The 21,245-nt window shown below is 49.0% G+C and overlaps 1 protein-coding gene, 1 long non-coding RNA gene, 2 other non-coding genes and 1 pseudogene across 5 annotated transcripts; all 5 read left to right on the top strand.

Moving 5' to 3' along the window:
• The first annotated feature begins 9,851 nt into the window (after nucleotides 1–9,851).
• Hspa1b (heat shock protein 1B) lies at nucleotides 9,852–12,661 on the top strand. Its single transcript, NM_010478.2, has one exon. The coding sequence runs from the start codon at nucleotides 10,083–10,085 to the stop codon at nucleotides 12,009–12,011; it is 1,929 nt and encodes a 642-aa protein (NP_034608.2). The 5' UTR covers nucleotides 9,852–10,082; the 3' UTR covers nucleotides 12,012–12,661.
• On the top strand, nucleotides 14,318–14,877 carry Gm8696 (predicted gene 8696; annotated as a pseudogene).
• On the top strand, nucleotides 16,619–18,855 carry 1110038B12Rik (RIKEN cDNA 1110038B12 gene). 2 transcript variants are annotated; one of them, NR_027943.1, is made up of 5 exons: nucleotides 16,622–16,738; nucleotides 16,917–16,954; nucleotides 17,165–17,205; nucleotides 18,243–18,392; nucleotides 18,615–18,855. It is a non-coding gene; the product is annotated as an RIKEN cDNA 1110038B12 gene (long non-coding RNA). The 2 variants fall into 2 exon arrangements; NR_015536.1 differs by lacking the exon at nucleotides 18,243–18,392 and having other exon boundaries at nucleotides 16,619–16,738.
• Nucleotides 17,015–17,077, top strand: LOC115488834. The gene has a single exon (XR_003952429.1). It is a non-coding gene; the product is annotated as a small nucleolar RNA SNORD48 (small nucleolar RNA).
• On the top strand, nucleotides 18,082–18,140 carry Snord52 (small nucleolar RNA, C/D box 52). Its single transcript, NR_028527.1, has one exon. It is a non-coding gene; the product is annotated as a small nucleolar RNA, C/D box 52 (small nucleolar RNA).
• Nucleotides 18,856–21,245: the final 2,390 nt, after the last annotated feature.

Below are 21,245 nucleotides of genomic sequence, written 5' to 3'. Positions count from 1 at the left end.
CCTGGCAGGGTGGCAGGGATGCAAGTGACTTAAAACTGACTTCAGAAAAGGCGGTAGGGAGCCAGGCATGGTGGCGCATGCCTTTGATCCCAGCACTCGGGAGGCAGAGGCAGGCAGATTTCTGAGTTCAAGGTCAGCCTGTTCTACAAAGTGAGTTCCAGGACAGCCAGGGCTATACAGAGAAACCCTGTCTCGAAAAACAAAAAACAAACAAACAAACAAAAAGGTAGAGAGCTCACTTAGTGTACACACTACTGTAGCAAAACCAGGTGGCGTCAGTGAAATAAAGTCAGAAAGGAGGCTGCAGGTGATGTTCTTTACAAGGTGAGAACTGACAACACAGATTAAGGGTACCACCCTACTTGTCATCGTTACTGCAGTTATGTATGGGGCATGCACATGCCAGGACACACATGCAGGGATCAGGGGACCACTGTGTGGGGTGTTTACATGCCTTGGCACACAGAGCAATCAAAGGTGTGCTGCACACACATGCCAAGACACACATTCAGTGATCACAGGACCACTGTGTGGGGTGTTTACATGCCAAGGCACACACAGAGCAGTCAGAGGACCACTATGTGGGGCACATACATACCAAGGCACACACTCAGGGGACAAAGGACCACTGGTGGTGTGGAGCATGCACATAGCAAGGCACACATGCAGGATTGGGGCCATTGTGTGGGGTGTGCACATGCCAGGGCATGCATGCAGGGATCAGGGGACCACTGTGTGGGGTGTGCACATTCCAAGGCACACACAGGGGGCAGAGAATCTTTTATGGGCATGCCCTTCTCAGGGCACACATTCAGAGGACAGGACCATTGTGGGTGGGCACACACTCGGGACAAAGAGCCACTGGTGAAGTGGAACAGGCACACATCAGGGCACACATGCAGGATCAGGACCATTTCGTGGAGCCTGTACATGCCAGAGCACACACTCAGAGGTCAGAGGACCTCTATAAAAGTAAGTTTTCTCTCCTCACCCTCTGGGTTGGTCCCAGGGGAGACACTGAAATCTGAAGGCTTGCCAGCAAGCACCTTTACCTACTGAAGCATGCCACTGGCCCTTAGGATCTACTTGTGAGGGTTTGAGGTTGAGCTTGAGGCCAGCTCTACCACTGAGCCCAGCAATTTTATTTTACTTCACTTATTGGCTAGGAATCGGACTTAGAGCTTGCAGATGCTAGGTGACTGTTTTACTGATGTCCACCCTAAGCCCAGGTTCCGGGGGGCTTGCTGAGCTTTTTGAGATGGGTTCTTTCACATCCCAGGCTGGGCCACCTCACTGCCCCTCCTCTGAATTCCTTTAAAGTTTAAGGAGATATAGCTCTGTGGTGAGAGCTTCATGCTCACCAACCGGGCCCTGTGGTGAAAGCTATGTCGTCACCAACTAGCTCTGGGTTCAGTCCTTAGCTCCAGATGGGGAAGAATGCAACGGTTGGGCTAATGCTTCAGTTAACAGTTATTTCTGGAATGAGGCTGGAACAGAAATCATACTTTTGGTTTTTAAAACTGTGTGTGTATATGCGTACTGGCTGGTTTTGTGTGTCAACTTGACACAAGCTGGAGTTATCAGAGAAAGGAGCCCCCTTGAGGAAATGCCGCCATGAGATCCAGCTGTAAGGCATTTTCTCATTTAGATCAAGGGGGTGGGGGTGGGGGAGTCTATTTTGGGTGGTGCCATCCCTGGGCTGATAGTCTTGGGTTCTATAAGAGAGCAAGTTGAGCAAGGCAGGGGAAGCAAGCCAGCAAGTAACATCCCTCCATGGCCGCTGCATCAGCTCCTGCTTCCTGCCCTGCTTGAGTCCCAGTCCTCATGATGCTTGTTCAGGAATAGAAACCCAGACTAAGACAGTGTGTGTGTGTGTGTGTGTGTGTGTGTGTGTGTGTGTGTGTGTGTGTGAGAGAGAGAGAGAGAGAGAGAGAGAGAGAGAGAGAGAGTGGGGGGGGAGGGTGGGTTTGGTACATGTACAGGTTAGAGGATAACTTGGGGAGTCAGTTTTCTTTCACTGGGCTCTGGAGTATTGAACTCAGGAAGTCAGGTTTGTGTACAAACACTTGTACCTACTGAGTCATCTTGCTGGGCCACTTCACAGTTTTTGTTGCCCATGTTTTAAGTATTCCAGTGAACACTCCTCTGATCTCAACATCGGTGTGGTGTAACAGAGTAGACACTTTTTCGGGACCTCTTGTATGTTGCTTTATTAATCCTTACTGAGCTGGATAGGGTTTTTTTGTTTTTTTTGTTTTGTTTTGTTTTGTTGGTTTTTTCGAGACAGGGTTTCTCTGTATAGCCCTGGCTGTCCTGGAACTCACTCTGTAGACCAGGCTGGCCTCGAACTCAAAAATCCGCCTGCCTCTGCCTCCCAAGTGCTGGGATTAAAGGTGTGCACCACCACCGTCCGGCTTGAGCCGGATAATTTTATGGCAACTTTGACACAAGCTAGAGTGATCTGAAAGGAGGGAACCTCAACTGAGTGAGTTCTTCCATGGGATTTGCTGTAAAGCATTTTCTTAATTAGATTGATAGGGAAGGGACCAGCCCATTGTGGATGAGACTATTCTTGGGCTGGTGGTGGGTTCTATAAGAAAGTAGGCCAAGCAAGCCAGTAACAGCATCCTTCCATGGCCTCTGCATTGGCTTCTACCTCTAGGTTTCCTCCCCTGAGTTCCTGTCCTGACTTCCTTCGATGATGGACTACAATGTGGAAGTGTAAGCCAAATGAATTCTCTCCTCTCACCTGTTGTTTTTTGTTTGTTTGTGTGTTTTGTTTTTCGAGACAGGGTTTCTCGGTATAGCTCTGGCTGTCCTGGAACTCACTTTGTAGAACAGGCTGGCCTTGAACTCAGAAATCTGCCTGCCTCTGCCTCCCTAGAGCTGGGATCAAAGGCGTGCGCCACCACGCCTGGCAAATGTGTAGCCCAAGCTGGCCCCGAACTCGTGATCCTCCTGCCTCTGCCTCCTTCAGCAAATCCTACCAGCGTGCGCCACCACTACCGGCCTGTTTTTTTATCATGGTATTTCATTATAGTTACATTACAGCAGGACAGCTACCATCTCTGCACGCCTGCATTTTCTCTGATGGAGAACGTGAGCTGGGTGCAGAGCTGGGGTCAGGTGGGAGGGGCAGCTACCCAGAAGCTTGGCTATTTTCATTTCTGAGGACTGTTTTCCCACCTCCTGCAGTCCAATTTGTTTATCTCAGTATCGTAAGAGTCATGAAAATTTCCATTGTTTCCATCTGGTGAATCAGAGCTGGGTGTGGTACACGCCTGAACTTGCACTTTTAGAGTGGAAGTCTGGGCTAATAGATATACTGCCTTCCTCGATGATGGAGGGAGGAGGAGGAAGAGGAAGGAGAGGAGGAGAGGAAGCTTCAGGGGGACCACAGAGGTGACACAAACTTGTAATCCCAGCTCTTGCAGGGCTAAGGCAGGAGGATTGCTGGGAGTTTAAGGCTCGTGTGGTTTGCAGATTAAGACCGTGTCTACCAAGCAAACAAACAAAACCAGAAGCAACTTTAAACATCGTGGGAAGGGTCTAGGAAGAGATGGCTCAGCACTGGGCGCTTCCCCAGAGGACTCAAGTTCAATTCCCAGCACCCAAATGCTGGCTCACTACCATCTGGCCTCTGCAGGTACCAGGCACACAGGTTGTGCAAAGACACACATGCAAAGCACTCAAACACACAAAAATTTTAAAGAAAATTAAAAAAAAAAAAAAACATCAAGGGCCAGGGGCTGGGGGTTGCACACGCCTTTAATCCCAGCACTTGGGAGGCAGAGGCAGGTGCATCTCTGAGTTCGAGTGGAGCTTGGTTTACAAAGCAAGTCTCAGGACAGCCAGGGCTACACAGAGGAAACCCTGTCTTGAAAAATCACGAGGGGGGGAGGACAGGGGGAGTTGGGAGTTGGGGATGTGGTCCACTCTTTCCTGCCTCTCTGAGTCTGTCAGACTTCTGCATATTTGCATTTTTTGCTGGCTTTGCCCTGGAGGAATTGTTTGTCCTGGAAGGAATTGCCCTGTCATTATTCTCAGGAACACTGCTTAACAAACAAACTATTATCCTGGCTCTCTCCCCTTTCCTCCACTCTGCTCTTGAACAGCAAGTTTAGTCAGGCTCTGAATTTAACATCCCAAGATCCTATGATCTGTGTGCCAGCCATGCCTTGGGGCCTGCCTTCCTTTCCCAGTTTCTGGCAGACAAGGAGAAGCTGGAAGCTTGGTTGGACAGGAGCTTAGGGGCAGGGCCTTGAGAGGGAGGGGCAGGAGGAGGGGAATTGCTGGGTGGTCACTTAATCCACCTGGATTTAAAGCTTACAGAGCCCTGACCTTCACTCTGCTGCCCTTCTGAGTCTATACTGTCAGTGAAAGGAGAGGCAGACTCAAGGCAAAGCTTTGAAAAGGCTCCAAGGCAGAGGATGGACGATCTGTGCTCTGGCCTTTCAGCTACTGCCTTCTTGCCTTCTCCCTCACCCCGATCTTTCATGGGGTTCTAAGAAAAAGTGGGAAGCTCTGTGGGTCCCAGACAGGCTGGTGCTGGCTTACCCAGTACTATGAAGCTCTCGTGCAATGTAAGCCGTATGTGTCTGCTCTTTGTTGTGCAGGTCAGGGACCATGGCTTGTCCGGGTTTGTGTTATGGACTAAATCTATTTGTGTCTGCCGTTCTTCTTTCAAAAGCCCACACCCCTGCTCTCAGGTGCCTCTCTGTCTTAACTCTTGTACTCAAGATCTATGCTTTAAAATGTCTTAATAAACCCCAACTCAGCCCAGCACTGTTGGCACACTCGGGAGGCTGAGGCAGATGGATCCTGAGTTCAAGGTCAGCCTGGTCTATGGTTCCCAGAACAGCCGGGCCAGGTGTACACAGAGAAACCCTGTCTGGAAAAACCAAAATGAATAAATAAATAACCTCTAACTCAGGGTTGGAGAGATGATGGGTCCATGGTGAAGAGCTGCTCCTACTTTTATGTATATATATATATATATAATTTATATATTTTTATGTATTGTTTATATATTTTTTTCTCCTACTCTTCTAGAGGATTTGCATTTGGTTCCCAGGCGCCATGGTTTGGAACTTACAAACATCTGTCATTCCAGTCCCAGTGGACTCAATGCCCTTTCCTGTCCTCTGTAGGCACCTGCACTTCTGTACACATACACATTATTAAAAATAAATCTTTAAAATAACAACAAAAAAACCCACAAAACTCTCCAGGGCCGGTGAGATGGTTCAGCGGTTAAGAGCACTGACTGCTCTTCCAAAGGTCCTGAGTTCAAATCCCAACAACCACATGGTGGCTCACAACCATCTGAAATGAGATCTGATGCCCTCTTCTGGTGTGTCTGAAGACAGCCACACCTCTCCAGCTTTGCATATAAAAGCGACACCTGTCTTCTGTCACTGTTTTGTGGTATAAGGAAGCTAATACTGAAGCCTCTCTCCTGGTAGACTGGTACAACATAGAGCTAAGGTCTGCTGGTTTGGTTTGGTTTTGGAGCAGGGTCTTACAATATAGCTCTGGCTGGCCTAAACTGGCTGTAGAGACCAGGCTGTTTCAAACTTGTGACAATCCCTCTGTTGCTTCCTCTCAAGGGCTGGGGTTACAGATAGAAACCAGCACCCTGACTTTACCACCATTTTTGTGTTAGTGTCAAAGTAATTCCATAGGTCTGTGAATGTTCCCAGCTTGTAAGCACCTCATCAGCCAGACCTGAGTGTGTGGGACAGCCATGAGAGGAGAGGAAACTGCCTGAGCACACACTAACAGGTACTGAAGTGCCAGTCAGTTAATCACTTGTGCCACCATGCGATGAAATTGTTTTTTGGTTTGTTTTGTCTGAGTTTGGGGAGGTGTTTGTTTCCTGAGACATGATCTTATGCATTCCAGGCTGGCTACAAGCTCATTGGGTAGCCAAGGAAAACCTTAGACTTCTGATCCCCTGCCTCTACCCCATTGATGGTATTACAAGTGTGTGATACCAGACCTGGTTTCTGTGGTGCCAGGGACCTGACCCTGGGCATTGTGCATACTAGGCAGGCAAGGCACCAGCTCAGCTACACCAGTGGATTTGAGGCATGGTTTCTTCTTATGGCCCAGGTTGTTCAAAGTCTCACAGCATCCTCGAGCCTCAACCTCTCCCTCTCCCATTCTAGAATTACAAGAGCACACCATCACACCTGCCTGAAGTAGTTATCCTTAATTCTATTTTAGAGATGATCAGATAGAAACTTAGGCAGTTTAGGAGCACACATGTACTTCATTGTTAAAAAGTAAAAACCAAAACAACCCATCCTTGACCAAGGGGTAGATTCCAGACACAAATACAGGTCTTCCCCAACCAAGGGTGTTTTTCCAAATCACTGGAAATCTCCAGAGTTCTCTTGTCACCGAAACCTTTGAAATTTGCTTAAGAATGCCTGTCTCAGCACGGTGTGGTGCTTACACCAGTTAAACCTGCATTTGAGGAGCTGAGGCAGAACCAAGAGCCAGCTTGAACTATAAGTCTCTCTCTCTCTCTCTCCCTCTCTCTCTCCCTCTCTCTCTCTCTCTCTCTCTCTCTCTCTCTCTCTCTCTCTCTCTCTCACACACACACACACACACACACACACACACACACACACACACACACAACCAGAAAGCTGGCCTCCAGGGGTCACAACGCATTTCCTTTGGTTTCCCCTGGGTATGCTTAAAATTATGTCATCTTTAAAAAACCAAGAAGACTGAGGAGAAAACGGCTGTTTAGAGAAGCATTATAAGGTGGGGGCGGGATGGGGGAGGAGATGCTGGAGCTTCTGGCTGAGGCTCTCTCTCTCCTCAAGTGTTCTTGGCTTCCTCTTCTGCCCCTGATGCTTCCCACCCCTTAAAAGTCCTCCACAGTCCTCCCAGCCTCAGAACCCTGAACTCTGTTGTCTCCAAATATGGAACTCAATAAAAGCCTAATTCCCGAATGAAACAAAGTTTCTCTTTTGTGTGTGTGTATGTGTGTGTGTGTGTGTTGGGAGTGAGAGGACTGGTACTGGGAATTAAATTCAGGGCCTCTTGGATGCTTAGCATGTTTTCTACAAATGAGCAACAGCCCTGGCAGTTTGGGGGATTTTTCAGACCCTCCAGTCTTCAGCAGTTAAATCTACCACTGTGGGGGCTGGTGAGATGGCTCAGGGGGTAAGAGCACTGACTGCCCTTCCGAAGGTCATGAGTTCAAATCCCAGCAACCATGTGGTGGCTCACAACCATCCGTAACGAGATCTGATGCCCTTTTCTGGAGTGTCTGAAGTCAGCTACAGTGTACTTACATATAATAAATAAATCTTAAAATAATAACAACAACAACAAAACCTACCACTGTGCTTCTGCCTCAGAAGTACCCAGGCTAAGAGAACAGACAAAATTTCAAATACCTTCTTGTGGAGAAATGGACATGGGCTGAGTACAGCAGCTGTTTCCGTTAATCCTAGCACTTGTGTGGGGAGACAAGAGGATGGAGCTGAGTTCAAGGCCAGCTTCCAGGCACACAGTCCCAGATATCCTGTGCTACAGAATGAGACCCTGACTCAAATTTTCTTTTAAAAGAGAGTTCTATGTATTGCTGATTGACAGGGTAAGAGTAAACCCAAGTGGTCACAGGTGGTGGTGAGAGGCCTCTAAGGGAAGGGAGTCTGCAAGTCTCCAGAAGTGACTAGGTAGCTAACTAACATGGACTCCTGGAGGAATCCCCAGCCAGAGGTGCACAGAGTAATGGAAAATTTTTTGAAGTTTAACCAGTTTGACTAGATCAGGGTGGTGACTCATTAGAACTGAATTCATCAGGTCTAACTATGGAACAAGTTGCTGCTGGCCAATTCTTCCCACACAAACAGAGGATCTATGAAGCAGCATCTTCCAAACACTGGCTGAGATCAGCAAACTACAGCACAGACAACTAAATGCCCTTGGATTCCCAGAAGAGATATTCTGATATGGACTTATGTACACACACACACACACACACACACACACACACACACACACACAGAGAGAGAGAGAGAGAGAAAGAGAGAGAGAGAGAGAGAGAGAGGGAGAGAGAGAGAGAGAGAGAGAGGCAGGCCAATGGAGTTGTATTTAAAAGCAGGGCTCCCTCCAGAAACTGCCTCCTCCAATTCACACTCAGAGACCTGTGTGTGTAGTTTGTAGTGCTTGTCTGGAATTCCAGCACTTAGGAGTCAAGGCTAGAGGAGCAAGAGTTTAAGATCAGCTTTGGCTACACAGTAAGTTCAAGGCCAGCCTGGGCTATGTAAGACCCTATTTCAAAATAAAAGAAAAAAAAGTTTAATATGAAAAAGATGTGTGTATGTGACAATTAACAGTCTCTCTCTGCTATGGGTGTTATCTACGTTGTTTTTTTTTTTTTTTTTTTTTTTTCTGAAAGAGAGGCTCTAATGTAGCTAAGGCTAGCCTCAAACTCTTCATCCTCCTGCCCGCCCCTCCAAAGCATGAGGATTACAGAGGTGGGCCACCATACCCAGTAACCTCATACTGTGGTTTCAAGGCATCTGACTAGGGGGTCTTTAATTCCTACACAGGAGGAGAAAGGAGGGGCAGAGAAGGAGAAAAGGGGACATCACTGACAGCTAAATGTACTTATAATTAAAAGGGAGAGGGTAGACCAGGCATAGAAAGTGATGTTTAGGACAAAAAGCTAATAGGGTGAATTAGTAGGCGGGCCCCAACACCCAGGCTTAGGATCTCACCGGAAAGTTCGCAGGGCACTGTGAGGCAAGATGCTATCAGAGGATAGGGCACGCCATCTCTTCTAAAAGAGGTGAACAGACAGAGACGGCAGACACAGACAGAAGAACCAACGAACTGTTGATTAACCTGACCTTACTACAGCAGAGCACAGACCCTACAGTGGTGCTTGGCAAAGAGCAATTTTTATTTAATCTTTTGAGATAGGGTTCCTCTATAACGGAGGCTGGTCTTGGACTCTCTACAGTCCTTCTGCCTCACCGTCTATGGAAAGTTTTTTCTTACTAATGTCAGGCTGCAGCCTGAGGCAAAGGGAGTGGCTACAGCCTGGCACGGTCGATTAAGCCCTGCTCTCCGGGTCCTGGGACACTTTCCTTTTTCCTCTTTTGAGTCACAGGTCCTCCTAACATGAGAATCAAGTATTTTCACGCTGATTTCCTTATAAAATTGTGAGAACTCCATAGGCGATGTACCGCCTACTCCTACCTTAACCGTGATGTAAAGACAGCAAAACAAATGAACTATACTGCAAGATCTCTTCTATTTCCCTATTCAAACCTAAAATGAAGAGGGAGGGGGAGACATGGACAAGCAAGCATTCCACAGGCGCCCCTGCCCAACGCTGTCACTCAAACCAGGACCCAATCACAGACTTTTTAGCCAAGCCTTATCCCGCCTCTCTTGAGAAACTTTCTGCGTCCGCCATCCTGTAGGAAGGATTTGTACACTTTAAACTCCCTCCCTGGTCTGAGTCCCACACTCTCACCACCCAGCACCTTCAGGAGCTGACCCTTAACAGCTTCACCCACAGGGACCCCGAAGTTGCGTCGCCTCCGCAACAGTGTCAATAGCAGCACCAGCACTTCCCCACACCCTCCCCCTCAGGAATCCGTACTCTCTAGCGAACCCCAGAAACCTCTGGAGAGTTCTGGACAAGGGCGGAACCCACAACTCCGATTACTCAAGGGAGGCGGGGAAGCTCCACCAGACGCGAAACTGCTGGAAGATTCCTGGCCCCAAGGCCTCCTCCGGCTCGCTGATTGGCCCAGCGGAGAGTGGGCGGGGCCGGTGAAGACTCCTTAAAGGCGCAGGGCGGCGAGCAGGGCACCAGACGCTGACAGCTACTCAGAATCAAATCTGGTTCCATCCAGAGACAAGCGAAGACAAGAGAAGCAGAGCGAGCGGCGCGTTCCCGATCCTCGGCCAGGACCAGCCTTCCCCAGAGCATCCACGCCGCGGAGCGCAACCTTCCCAGGAGCATCCCTGCCGCGGAGCGCAACTTTCCCCGGAGCATCCACGCCGCGGAGCGCAGCCTTCCAGAAGCAGAGCGCGGCGCCATGGCCAAGAACACGGCGATCGGCATCGACCTGGGCACCACCTACTCGTGCGTGGGCGTGTTCCAGCACGGCAAGGTGGAGATCATCGCCAACGACCAGGGCAACCGCACGACCCCCAGCTACGTGGCCTTCACCGACACCGAGCGCCTCATCGGGGACGCCGCCAAGAACCAGGTGGCGCTGAACCCGCAGAACACCGTGTTCGACGCGAAGCGGCTGATCGGCCGCAAGTTCGGCGATGCGGTGGTGCAGTCCGACATGAAGCACTGGCCCTTCCAGGTGGTGAACGACGGCGACAAGCCCAAGGTGCAGGTGAACTACAAGGGCGAGAGCCGGTCGTTCTTCCCGGAGGAGATCTCGTCCATGGTGCTGACGAAGATGAAGGAGATCGCTGAGGCGTACCTGGGCCACCCGGTGACCAACGCGGTGATCACGGTGCCCGCCTACTTCAACGACTCTCAGCGGCAGGCCACCAAGGACGCGGGCGTGATCGCCGGTCTAAACGTGCTGCGGATCATCAACGAGCCCACGGCGGCCGCCATCGCCTACGGGCTGGACCGGACCGGCAAGGGCGAGCGCAACGTGCTCATCTTCGACCTGGGGGGCGGCACGTTCGACGTGTCCATCCTGACGATCGACGACGGCATCTTCGAGGTGAAGGCCACGGCGGGCGACACGCACCTGGGAGGGGAGGACTTCGACAACCGGCTGGTGAGCCACTTCGTGGAGGAGTTCAAGAGGAAGCACAAGAAGGACATCAGCCAGAACAAGCGCGCGGTGCGGCGGCTGCGCACGGCGTGTGAGAGGGCCAAGAGGACGCTGTCGTCCAGCACCCAGGCCAGCCTGGAGATCGACTCTCTGTTCGAGGGCATCGACTTCTACACATCCATCACGCGGGCGCGGTTCGAAGAGCTGTGCTCGGACCTGTTCCGCGGCACGCTGGAGCCCGTGGAGAAGGCCCTGCGCGACGCCAAGATGGACAAGGCGCAGATCCACGACCTGGTGCTGGTGGGCGGCTCGACGCGCATCCCCAAGGTGCAGAAGCTGCTGCAGGACTTCTTCAACGGGCGCGACCTGAACAAGAGCATCAACCCGGACGAGGCGGTGGCCTACGGGGCGGCGGTGCAGGCGGCCATCCTGATGGGGGACAAGTCGGAGAACGTGCAGGACCTGCTGCTGCTGGACGTGGCGCCGCTGTCGCTGGGCCTGGAGACTGCGGGCGGCGTGATGACGGCGCTCATCAAGCGCAACTCCACCATCCCCACCAAGCAGACGCAGACCTTCACCACCTACTCGGACAACCAGCCCGGGGTGCTGATCCAGGTGTACGAGGGCGAGAGGGCCATGACGCGCGACAACAACCTGCTGGGGCGCTTCGAGCTGAGCGGCATCCCGCCGGCGCCCAGGGGCGTGCCGCAGATCGAGGTGACCTTCGACATCGACGCCAACGGCATCCTGAACGTCACGGCCACCGACAAGAGCACCGGCAAGGCCAACAAGATCACCATCACCAACGACAAGGGCCGCCTGAGCAAGGAGGAGATCGAGCGCATGGTGCAGGAGGCCGAGCGCTACAAGGCCGAGGACGAGGTGCAGCGCGACAGGGTGGCCGCCAAGAACGCGCTCGAGTCCTATGCCTTCAACATGAAGAGCGCCGTGGAGGACGAGGGTCTCAAGGGCAAGCTCAGCGAGGCTGACAAGAAGAAGGTGCTGGACAAGTGCCAGGAGGTCATCTCCTGGCTGGACTCCAACACGCTGGCCGACAAGGAGGAGTTCGTGCACAAGCGGGAGGAGCTGGAGCGGGTGTGCAGCCCCATCATCAGTGGGCTGTACCAGGGTGCGGGTGCTCCTGGGGCTGGGGGCTTCGGGGCCCAGGCGCCGCCGAAAGGAGCCTCTGGCTCAGGACCCACCATCGAGGAGGTGGATTAGAGGCCTCTGCTGGCTCTCCCGGTGTGGTCTAGAAAACAGACTCTTTGCACTTGATAGCTGCTTGGGCACCGATTACTGTCAAGGTTATTTAAAGTCTTCTTCATGGTTCAGTTTAAAGTTACAGTCTTTCTTAAGGTAATTGCGTTGACTGTTAAATTTTGTATGCATATATATATATATATATATATATATATATATATATTCAAATATATTCAAAGTAATGTTGGGAGCAGCACTGTGCACTGTACCAGGGGATTATGTTTTATAGCTAATGATGTGTAAAGTCTAAAGATTTTTTTGTAATTTTTATATCAGTGTTCCAGTAGCCTGGGAAGACATATAGTCTAGCTGCCCAGTTCCCTGGAGATGGTCATCTCTAAGACAAAGTGTCTTAAACAAACGTCTTGGCACTGTGTACTACATAACTTTACTCTTTTGTACTTAAAACTTTATCTGCTTGTCCATGTTAAGGTTTTGTGGTATAACCAGTATGTTCTTTGCATTTAATCTAAGTAGGTTAAAGATGGTGTATCCTTCCTGCATACATGTCTACACTGCCACCCTGTGTACATTTTTTTCTTTGCATCACTACAAACTAATGAAAAAAACTTTTATGACTTAAATATTCAAAATAAAAGGTTACAAGTATATTTTGTCTGTTTGTATGTTGGAAGGGCTAATGGATTCTGGGCTTCTGTGGATTTCTTAAGTTTTTTTTAAGATTTATTATTATATGTGAACACATTGTAGCTATCTTCAGACACACCAGAAAAGGGCATCAGATCTCATTACAGATGGGTGTGAGCCACCATGTGGTTCCTGGGATTTGAACTCAGGACCTTCGGAAGAGTAGTCAGTGCTCTTAACTGCTGAGCTGTCTCTCCAGCCCCCGGATTTCTTAGTTTTGTGATAACTGGAAAAGGGATTTTTTTTTGGTGGATTTTCAGTGCAGTTATGCAGGGAGTACAGGTATTTACTTTGAGGGTCGGGCTCATTCATGGGAAAAAGTAGGGTGGTGCTGTTGTTTGGGGTCAGTGGAAGAGGGACTCAAGGGGCTATGAGAGCTCAGCTCTCCCTTACCCTCCAGGGCCTGAATCCTAAACAGTGTTTGAACCCCTATTGGAGTCAAGTGACTCTTTCACAAGGGTTGCATAAGACATTGAAAATTACAGGGGTTGTTTGTTTTTGGTTTTTGTTTTGTTTTTTGTTTTTCAAGACAGATTTCTCTGTAGCCCTGGCTGCTTTGGAACGACCTTATAGACCAGGCTGGCCTATAAACTAAGAAATTTGCCTTCCTCTGGCTCCCAAGTGCTGGGATTAAAGGCCTGTGCCACTACTACCAGGCTAAAATTATAGTTATAAAGTATCAACACCAACTATTTCTCATGGTTGGGTGTCACCAGAACATGTGGAACTTAAGAATAGCAACATTAGGAAGTTTGAGAACCACTGCTCTAGACAGTGAGCTTCATCCCCCAGCCACTGAGCCCTCCTTTTTAGCTTTATTTTCTGAGACAGCATCTCCCCATGCAGTCCTGGCTGGCCTCAACCTCTGACCCATATGCCTTTCCCAACCTGGCTTCTTTATTACTTTTTTGAGACCTCTTACAGGGTTGCCCAAACTATATTTACACTTTCTCTGTAGCTCAGCCTGGCTTTGAACTTGCCCTTTCCAGACCATACCCCTGAACCTGCTAGCTGAAATTATAAAGTTGTGACCAGGCACCATGTCTGGCTATCTTTTTTCTTTTGGGGGGAGGGGCAGGGTTTGTGTGCGTATGTGTGTGTGTGTGTGTGAGAGACAGAGACAGAGACAGAGAGTCAGAGAGACGGAGTCTTTCAGTGTAGCCTTAGCTGGGCTGGAAGTGATTATCTAGACCACGCTGCTCTCCGACTCCTGTCTCTGCCTCTTGAATGGTGGGATTATGGGCACTGTGCTACCTGACCCATCCACTTTATCCCCACCATCCCCATCTCTCTTTCCAGGCCTGGTGACGTAGCAGAGCCCTTACCTTGTCCAAGGCTTTTTAAGCAGGCAGAACCTAGGGCACAGAGCTGCTTTCCTCAGAAACCTTTTGACCCCTGGCTCTTCCAGGGTTTTAGTGGGGCAATGCCAGCCTTTGAGAGCTGGGGAGGGTAGGTCAGGGGAGACTGCTTGCCTAGTATATGCATGAGGCACTCAATTCAATCTCCAGCTCCATGGAGAATCAATCGATTTGCTGGGCAAGGTGTAAACTGCATGCAATTCTAACATGTCCAAACAGAAACTTTAAGGCCACCCTAGGGTAAAGATGTCTTCAGTAGTTTTTCAGTCCCTCTTGAGGTGGGCTGTCGTCGAGTCGCGGCGAGGCCGGCACACCGCAGCCATGACAGAGACTGATGTGACTCCGAAGGCCTATCCCCTCGCAGATGCCCACCTCACCAAGAAGCTGCTGGGCCTTGTTCAACAGTCATGTAACTACAAGCAGCTTCGGAAAGGAGCCAATGAAGCCACCAAAACCCCCAACAGAGGCATCTCTGAGTTCACTGTGATGGCAGCAGACGCTGAGCCCTTGGGGATCATCCTGCACCTCCCTCTGCTGTGAGAAGACAAGAATGTCCCCTATGTATTTGTGCGCTCCAAGCAGGCTTTAGGACGGGGCGTGTGGCATCTCCAGGCCAGTCATCGCCTGTTCTGTTACCATCAAAGAAGGCTCTCAACTAAAGCAGCAGATCCAGTCCATTCAGCAGTCTATTGAAAGGCTCTTGGTGTAGGCCGTGGCCTCTGCCCTTTCCTGTCTACTGCCACCCTGTTTGTGTATCATATTGTCTGTTAGCATGTACTACTTTCAACCAGTTACTATTATATTGTACTACATCTGCGTTTAAAAAAAAAAAAAAGAAGTCTTCAGTAATAGTTTAATAGAGGCCAAGGCAATTATGCTCATTAGAGAAGCAGTTAATTCGTAAGCCATTTTACACTGTTAGAGGTCATTTCTGGCTAACGTGCACTCAGTTTGGAACTGAAGAGTCTCTTCCTATAACCCTCCCAGGTGGAACTTGGGCCTAGGAACTGAGAGACTTATCGAACACATAATTACTATAGGATTCTTTTATTTGTTTTTGTTTTTGTTTGTTTTTTGTTTTGTTTTGTTTTTTGAGACAGGGTTTCTCTGTGTAGCCCTGGCTGTCCTGGAACTAACTCTGTAGACCAGGCTGGCCTTGAACTCAGAAATCTGCCTGCCTCTGCCTCCCAAGTACTGGGATTAAAGGCATGTGCCACCACTGCCCGGCTACTATAGGATTCTTAGATTTTAAATTTTAGTTATGTTCTGAGGCACTATCTCATCACTGCGTAGCCCAGGCTGGCCTTGAACTCAAAGAGATCTACCTGCCCCTGCCTCTCAAGTGCTAGGATTAAAGTTGTGCACCACTGCTTCTGGCTAAAATGTATTTTAAAATGAAGATAGAGAAGCGTATAGTGCCTTGCACATGTAATTTCAGCATTTAGGAAAAGGAAGTAGGAATGTTGACCGTCATGGTACAGAATTGCTGTCTCAAAAAAAAAAAAAAAGACAAAGGGGCTGGAGCAGTGGCTCAGTGGTCAGGAGCACTTACTGATCTTTCTAAGGACCTGGCTTCAGTTCCCAGCACCTATCACCAGGTGGCTTACAACTTCCTCTAACACACATAGACACAAATACAATCAATCTAAAAATATTTCTTAAAAGCTGGCCAGTGGTGTTGTATGCCTTTAATCCCAGCACTCAGGGCAGAGGCAAGTAGATATCTGTGAGTTCGAGGCCAGCCTAGTCTACAGAGCAAGTTCCAGGACAGTCAGGGTTACACAGAGAAACCCGGTCTTGAAACCGACCCCCCCCCCCTCTCTCTCTCTCTCTCTCTCTCTCTCTCTCAACATAGTAGTGTGTCACGCCTGTAATTGTAGGCATGGTTGGAACCCATCTTAGACTATGAGCCAGATGTGTGTTTGTGTGTGTGTGGCTTTTATCCCCCTTTAAATAAAAATGTTGGGGCTGGTGAGATGGCTCACCAGTTAAGAGCACTGGTTGCTTTTCCTGAAGTCCTGAGTTCAATTCCCAGCAACCAAATGCTCGTGACCATGTATAAGGGAATCTGATGCCCTCTTCTGGCACGCACGTGTACATGCAGCAGAGCACTCAGTAATCTTTTTTTTTTCTTTTTTTTTTCTTTTTAACGGAGAGCAGAAGCTGAGGTGCAAATTCAGATTTTTCTGCTAGGTGTAGGCAATATGAGTCCTCCTGGGTAGACTGGATCCAAACATGAGTACAGAATCCGCAAAGCCATAAGCCTAAAGGAGACCAAAGAGCTGACCTATCCTGTAGGAGCTCCAGGGTCTTTACCCAATCTTGGCCGATTAGGCTGCCTGTTTCTTTCTTTCTTTTTTTTTTTTCTTTCCTTTGGATTGGTAGTTTATCAAATTGTCGTCATATACATGATTCTCTACTTAGGACAGTAAGAAACATGATTCCTCTTTGTTCCCTTCGCATTTGTCAGCGCGATCAAGTCAGGCATATGAGAAGACGACTATGTCCGTCAGGACCCCCGGGCCAGGCGTGGGTATAAATGGCCGAGGCGGGCGGCACACGGGTCTCTTTGTGCACCCGCCCACACGGTTTGCCGTGTTTTCACCCTTCTTTGTTCTCCACCGGTCTGGGCAGGGTCTGAGGACTCCGGAGAGCAAGGCATGGGTCCGCCTCGTGCCGCAGGTATCCTGGGGTCCTGTGGGGAGGGCTCTGCGGTGTGGGGCCGGGTATGATGACCCACATTTACAGACTAGAGTTTCTGATGTCCACGTGACGCCACTCCTTGTAACTGACCCAGGCCGGGGTGGGGGCTGCAGGCCGGGGTCTCTACGACCTGTGCTCATTCAATGATCTCTTCCAGGTTCCTGGCCCACGCCAGCCGTACCCAGTAGCACAATGGTAAGCGCATGCTGGCGAGAGGTAGGCGGTGTGAGGAGGGGCTGGTTTCGGGGAGAGGACAGTAATGATGATTTCTGGTGATTCTGAGTGTCTCGCTGACGCCATCACCGCAGCGCGCTGACCGTCCCCGGGTCCAAAATCGGCAGTGGCGTGGGTTTTGAGTGGCCTAGAGTTCTGAGTAATTTACCTCTGTGTCTTGCTTTCTGGTAGGGATTTGAGGACACACGCCAGCTGCCTACACCTGAAGAAAGGTTAGTCTTAGGTTTCACTGGCATGCTTGTCTCTTGGCTTGACTTTTTGGAAGGGGTGGATTCGAGACAGGGTTTCTCCATGTAGCCCTGATCTCAGATCCGCCTGCCTCTACTCTCTGGAATTAAATGCATACAGCACCACCGACTGGCCCTTGTTTTGTTCTTAATATCCTGCCTGCATTAGCCAGTCTCCAAGCAAGCTACCACCCAGCCATCTTTTTGTTTTTAGATCTTAACTAATCTCCCTAACTCTAAATCTATGGTGGATCCAGGAGCTGCCTTGATTATTTCTTGTGCCTTTAAGTTCTGTATGCTAGTCCACGGCAGTGGGTCTCAGCCTTCCTGAGGGCCTTTAATGCAGTTCCTCGGGCTGTGATGTTCCTAACCATCGGTTTTATTTTCCTTGTATCTTCATAACTAAAGTTTGCTATTGTGATAACACAGGCTGTCCTGTCTGGGACCCCTATGTAAGGGTTCCTTGGTGACACAGGTTGAGAGCCACTGTTTTAGACTATGCTTTTGGGTATTTAGACGGGCTCTCAATTCAGGATGGCCTTAGTCCTGGCTCCAACCACCTTTTTTTTTTTTTTTTTAAGATTTAGATGTTTGTGAGTACACTATTGCTGTCTTCAGACACACCAGAAGAGGGCGTCAGATCCCATTACACATGGTTATGAGCCATCTCTCCGGCCCATGCCACCTTTTTTCGTTAAAGGTTTTAGCAGTTAAATTTCAGTCCCCAGGAGTTTTGGCTTTATATAGCTCTGCAACAGTCCGAAGCCTAACTACACACACTGGCTACCGCATCCTGTGTCTATCGGATTGACATTCCCTGGGTGGTACCCTAGGTTCTGGTCTCCCTCAATTGAGAGTGATGATTTCACAGACTAGAGTCTCTGACGCTGTCCTTGATGTCAGCTATAAATCTGACTCATTTGGGGAACCTCTTGAGATTGAGCCCAGTGTGCCAACACTGGCTCTGGTGAGGAACATACCCTGCTCTCCTGTTTCTCATTGTGCCCATCTTAACTCTCCAGGGTGAGCTCTGAGGACTTCACAGGGGCCCCATCCCCTCACCTAGATGAGGGCTAACCTTGGAATCCAGACAAAGGTGGAAGTGACCTAGATGTGACCTGAATGAGCTAATCATCTAATGAGAGCCAGCCCTTTGTCCTGCCCACATGAAGGTGGGTGGTTAGCTCACTTTTCAGGGTAATAAAGCAGTAAAGGCGGGGTGGAGGGGTTGTTGAAGGCTTTGTATGATGTCACTAGGGCCTGTAAAGTTAGCACAATGAACCCGCTGTGCAGATTGTAAAGCTGACCTTGTTGGAATATCCTGGTTTTAGAAACACATAAATCAGCTTTGTGTTTGCTGTTCCCCTGCTGAAAATGTTCTTCTGAATTTTCAGGGCTTTGCTGCTACGCACTGACAAGTTGGACGGCTTTTTATTGCTTTGTTGCCAGTTATCTGAACATGAGAGGCTGTAAGGTGTAATCTGCGAGCCCTGCGCCCAGACTGAACCAGGGCCTCCCTTGAACATGAGTATTAGACAAATGAAATAAGAACTTATCTTGCCCAGACTATATAATGGCTTGGAAATGCATAGTTTCCTGAACGATCTCAATAAAATACTTTTAAAAGTACTTAAATAGACTTTTTCTGTGTCACTTTGTGGGGAGGTGTGAGAAGATATATGGGAATAAGGTTTTAACCTTACCACACAGGTGTCACCACCTGACTGCCTACATCAAATGCCCAGGAAGGAGCTAGTCATTTCATGTGTCTGGTTCCTGGTCCCTTAACAGCATCTGTTCTGGAAGTACAGATGAAAATTCTATACAGACCTGTAAGGCTGACCATAGTTTTAGCAGATTAGCATCTGAATCGGTCAGATCTACCTGCTAGGAACAAGTCGGCCTCCCCTCCCCTAAGCTCCCACTGCAGAGGGTAAAGGACAGCATCAAGCACCCCAGCCTTCTGGAGACCCCACCAGTAGACTCCAGGTGTGCTTGCCTGGTGAATGAACTTGGCCAGAGACTCCTGGTGCCTGCTTAGCAAGCCATAAGCTCTCATGGGTTAGGTGTACCTGCAACCTAGCACTTGGAGGTGGAGTCAGAAGGATCAGAGATCACTACTGCATAGAGGGTTCCCAGCCACGTGAGAGCACTTGACTTGGGGGTAAGAGCACTTGACTTGGGGGTAGAAAAGTAGATTTAAGGGGGCTCAGTGGTTGAGAACACTGACTGATCCTGAGTTTGAATCTCCCGTGACCACACCGATGCCCTCTTCTGCGATGTCTGAAGGCAGTTACCATGTACTTACATACAGTAAATAAATTTAAAAGCTCTAGTGGGCCGGATGTGGTGGCGCATGCCTTTAATCCCAGCACTTGGGAGGCAGAGGCAGGCAGATTTCTGACCAGGCCAGCCTGGTCTACAAAGTGAGTCCCAGGACAGCCAAGGCTACATAGAGAAACCCTGTCTCGAAAAACCAAAAAAAAAAAAAAAAAAAAGCTCTAGTGGGTAGTTATTTCTTTTTTTTTTTTTTTTTAAAGATTTATTTATTTATTACATGTAAGTACACTGTAGCTGTCTTCAGACCTCCAGAAGAGGGAGTCAGATCTCATTACGGATGGTTGTGAGCCACCATGTGGTTGCTGGGATTTGAACTTCGGACCTTCGGAAGAGCAGTCGGGTGCTCTTACCCACTGAGCCATCTCACCAGCCCGGGTAGTTATTTCAATGGCCACACAAAACCATTGAGTTAGAAAACAAAGGAAAGTGAAAAAAAGACTTGGAGGAGTAGAGTTTTGATCTTTTTTCTAAAGATAGTGTGCAGTAGGCCCAGCTGTGGTGGCATATACCTTTAATCCCAGCACCTGGGAGACAGGCAGATGGATCTCTTAAGTTTGAGAGGAGCCTACTCAATAAGTTTCAAGACAGCCAGGGCTACAAGGGGAGAAAAGATGGTGTGCAGATGAGGAAGGTAACCAGCTGTAGGTCTCTGGCCTACAAGAACATACAGGAAGTATTTCAGAGAGCTAATGACATTAGTGGTGTACACCTGTAATTCCCCGCACTCCAGCAGGGAGATGAGTTTGAAGACAGCCTCAACTGTGAACTCTTGTCTCAAAAATATGTTTGTGTCTGGCTCAGTGCCCAGCACCAGGTAACAGGCAATGTATGCCTGTAACTCAGCATTATGAAGGACATCCGGTGATCAGGGTTATCCTCAGTTACACAGTTTGAGGCCAGCATGGGACACAAGATAGCCTAACTAAAAAAAAAAAAAAATTACATTTAATTTTTTCTGGGCACAACAGAGCCGCTGCACACATGAATTCACAGATGCTGTGGTTGGTAGCACAAGAATTAGTTGTCCTGGCCTGGAGTGAGAGCGCTCAGGAGACTATTCTTCCCTGAAGGACTGCTGGCAATTCATGGTCGCTGGGGACACTACGCTGACATCGTCTTTTTTTAAAATTTTAAATAAGCTTCGATTTTATGTGTATGGGTGTTTTGCTGCCATGTTTGTCTGGGCACCAGGCATGCACGTGGTGCACATGTAGGCAAAATGCTCAAATGCTCATAAGAATAAAATAAACAAATTGTTAAGTTTTAGGCTGGATTATTTAGATGCAGGTGATTAAGGACAAACAACTTAAAATCTTTCAACTATAAAAGAACGTTTTAGCCAGGCAGTGGTGGCGCAACGCCTTTAATCCCAGCACTTGGGAGGCAGAGGCAGACGGATTTCTGAATTTCTGAAAGGCCAGTCTTGTTAAACAGTTCCTTTCAGGCCAGCCTGGTCTACAGAGTGAGTTCTGGGGCAGTCAGGGCTACACAGGGAAAGCCAGTCTGGGGGTGAGGAGTGGGGGGGTAGGGGGGAGAGAATGTTTTAGCTGGGTAAGGAGGCACACACAGAGCGGCATAGTGAGACCCTGTCTCAAAACAATAAGGAAAAAGCAAAACAAACAAAACAGAAAAAAAAATGTTTTTATGTCTATGGAGGATTTGTCTGCAATGTGGACACGGGTGGA

This window comes from Mus musculus, chromosome 17, assembly GCF_000001635.26.
Source record: "Mus musculus strain C57BL/6J chromosome 17, GRCm38.p6 C57BL/6J".
NCBI lineage: Eukaryota > Metazoa > Chordata > Mammalia > Rodentia > Muridae > Mus > Mus musculus.
This window is presented reverse-complemented; position numbering and strand designations above follow the sequence as displayed.

Bases quoted from the DNA above. Each gene is read 5' to 3' on its own strand.
- Hspa1b (NM_010478.2), top strand. From the start codon at position 10,083: ATGGCCAAGAACACGGCGATCGGCATCGACCTGGGCACCACCTACTCG.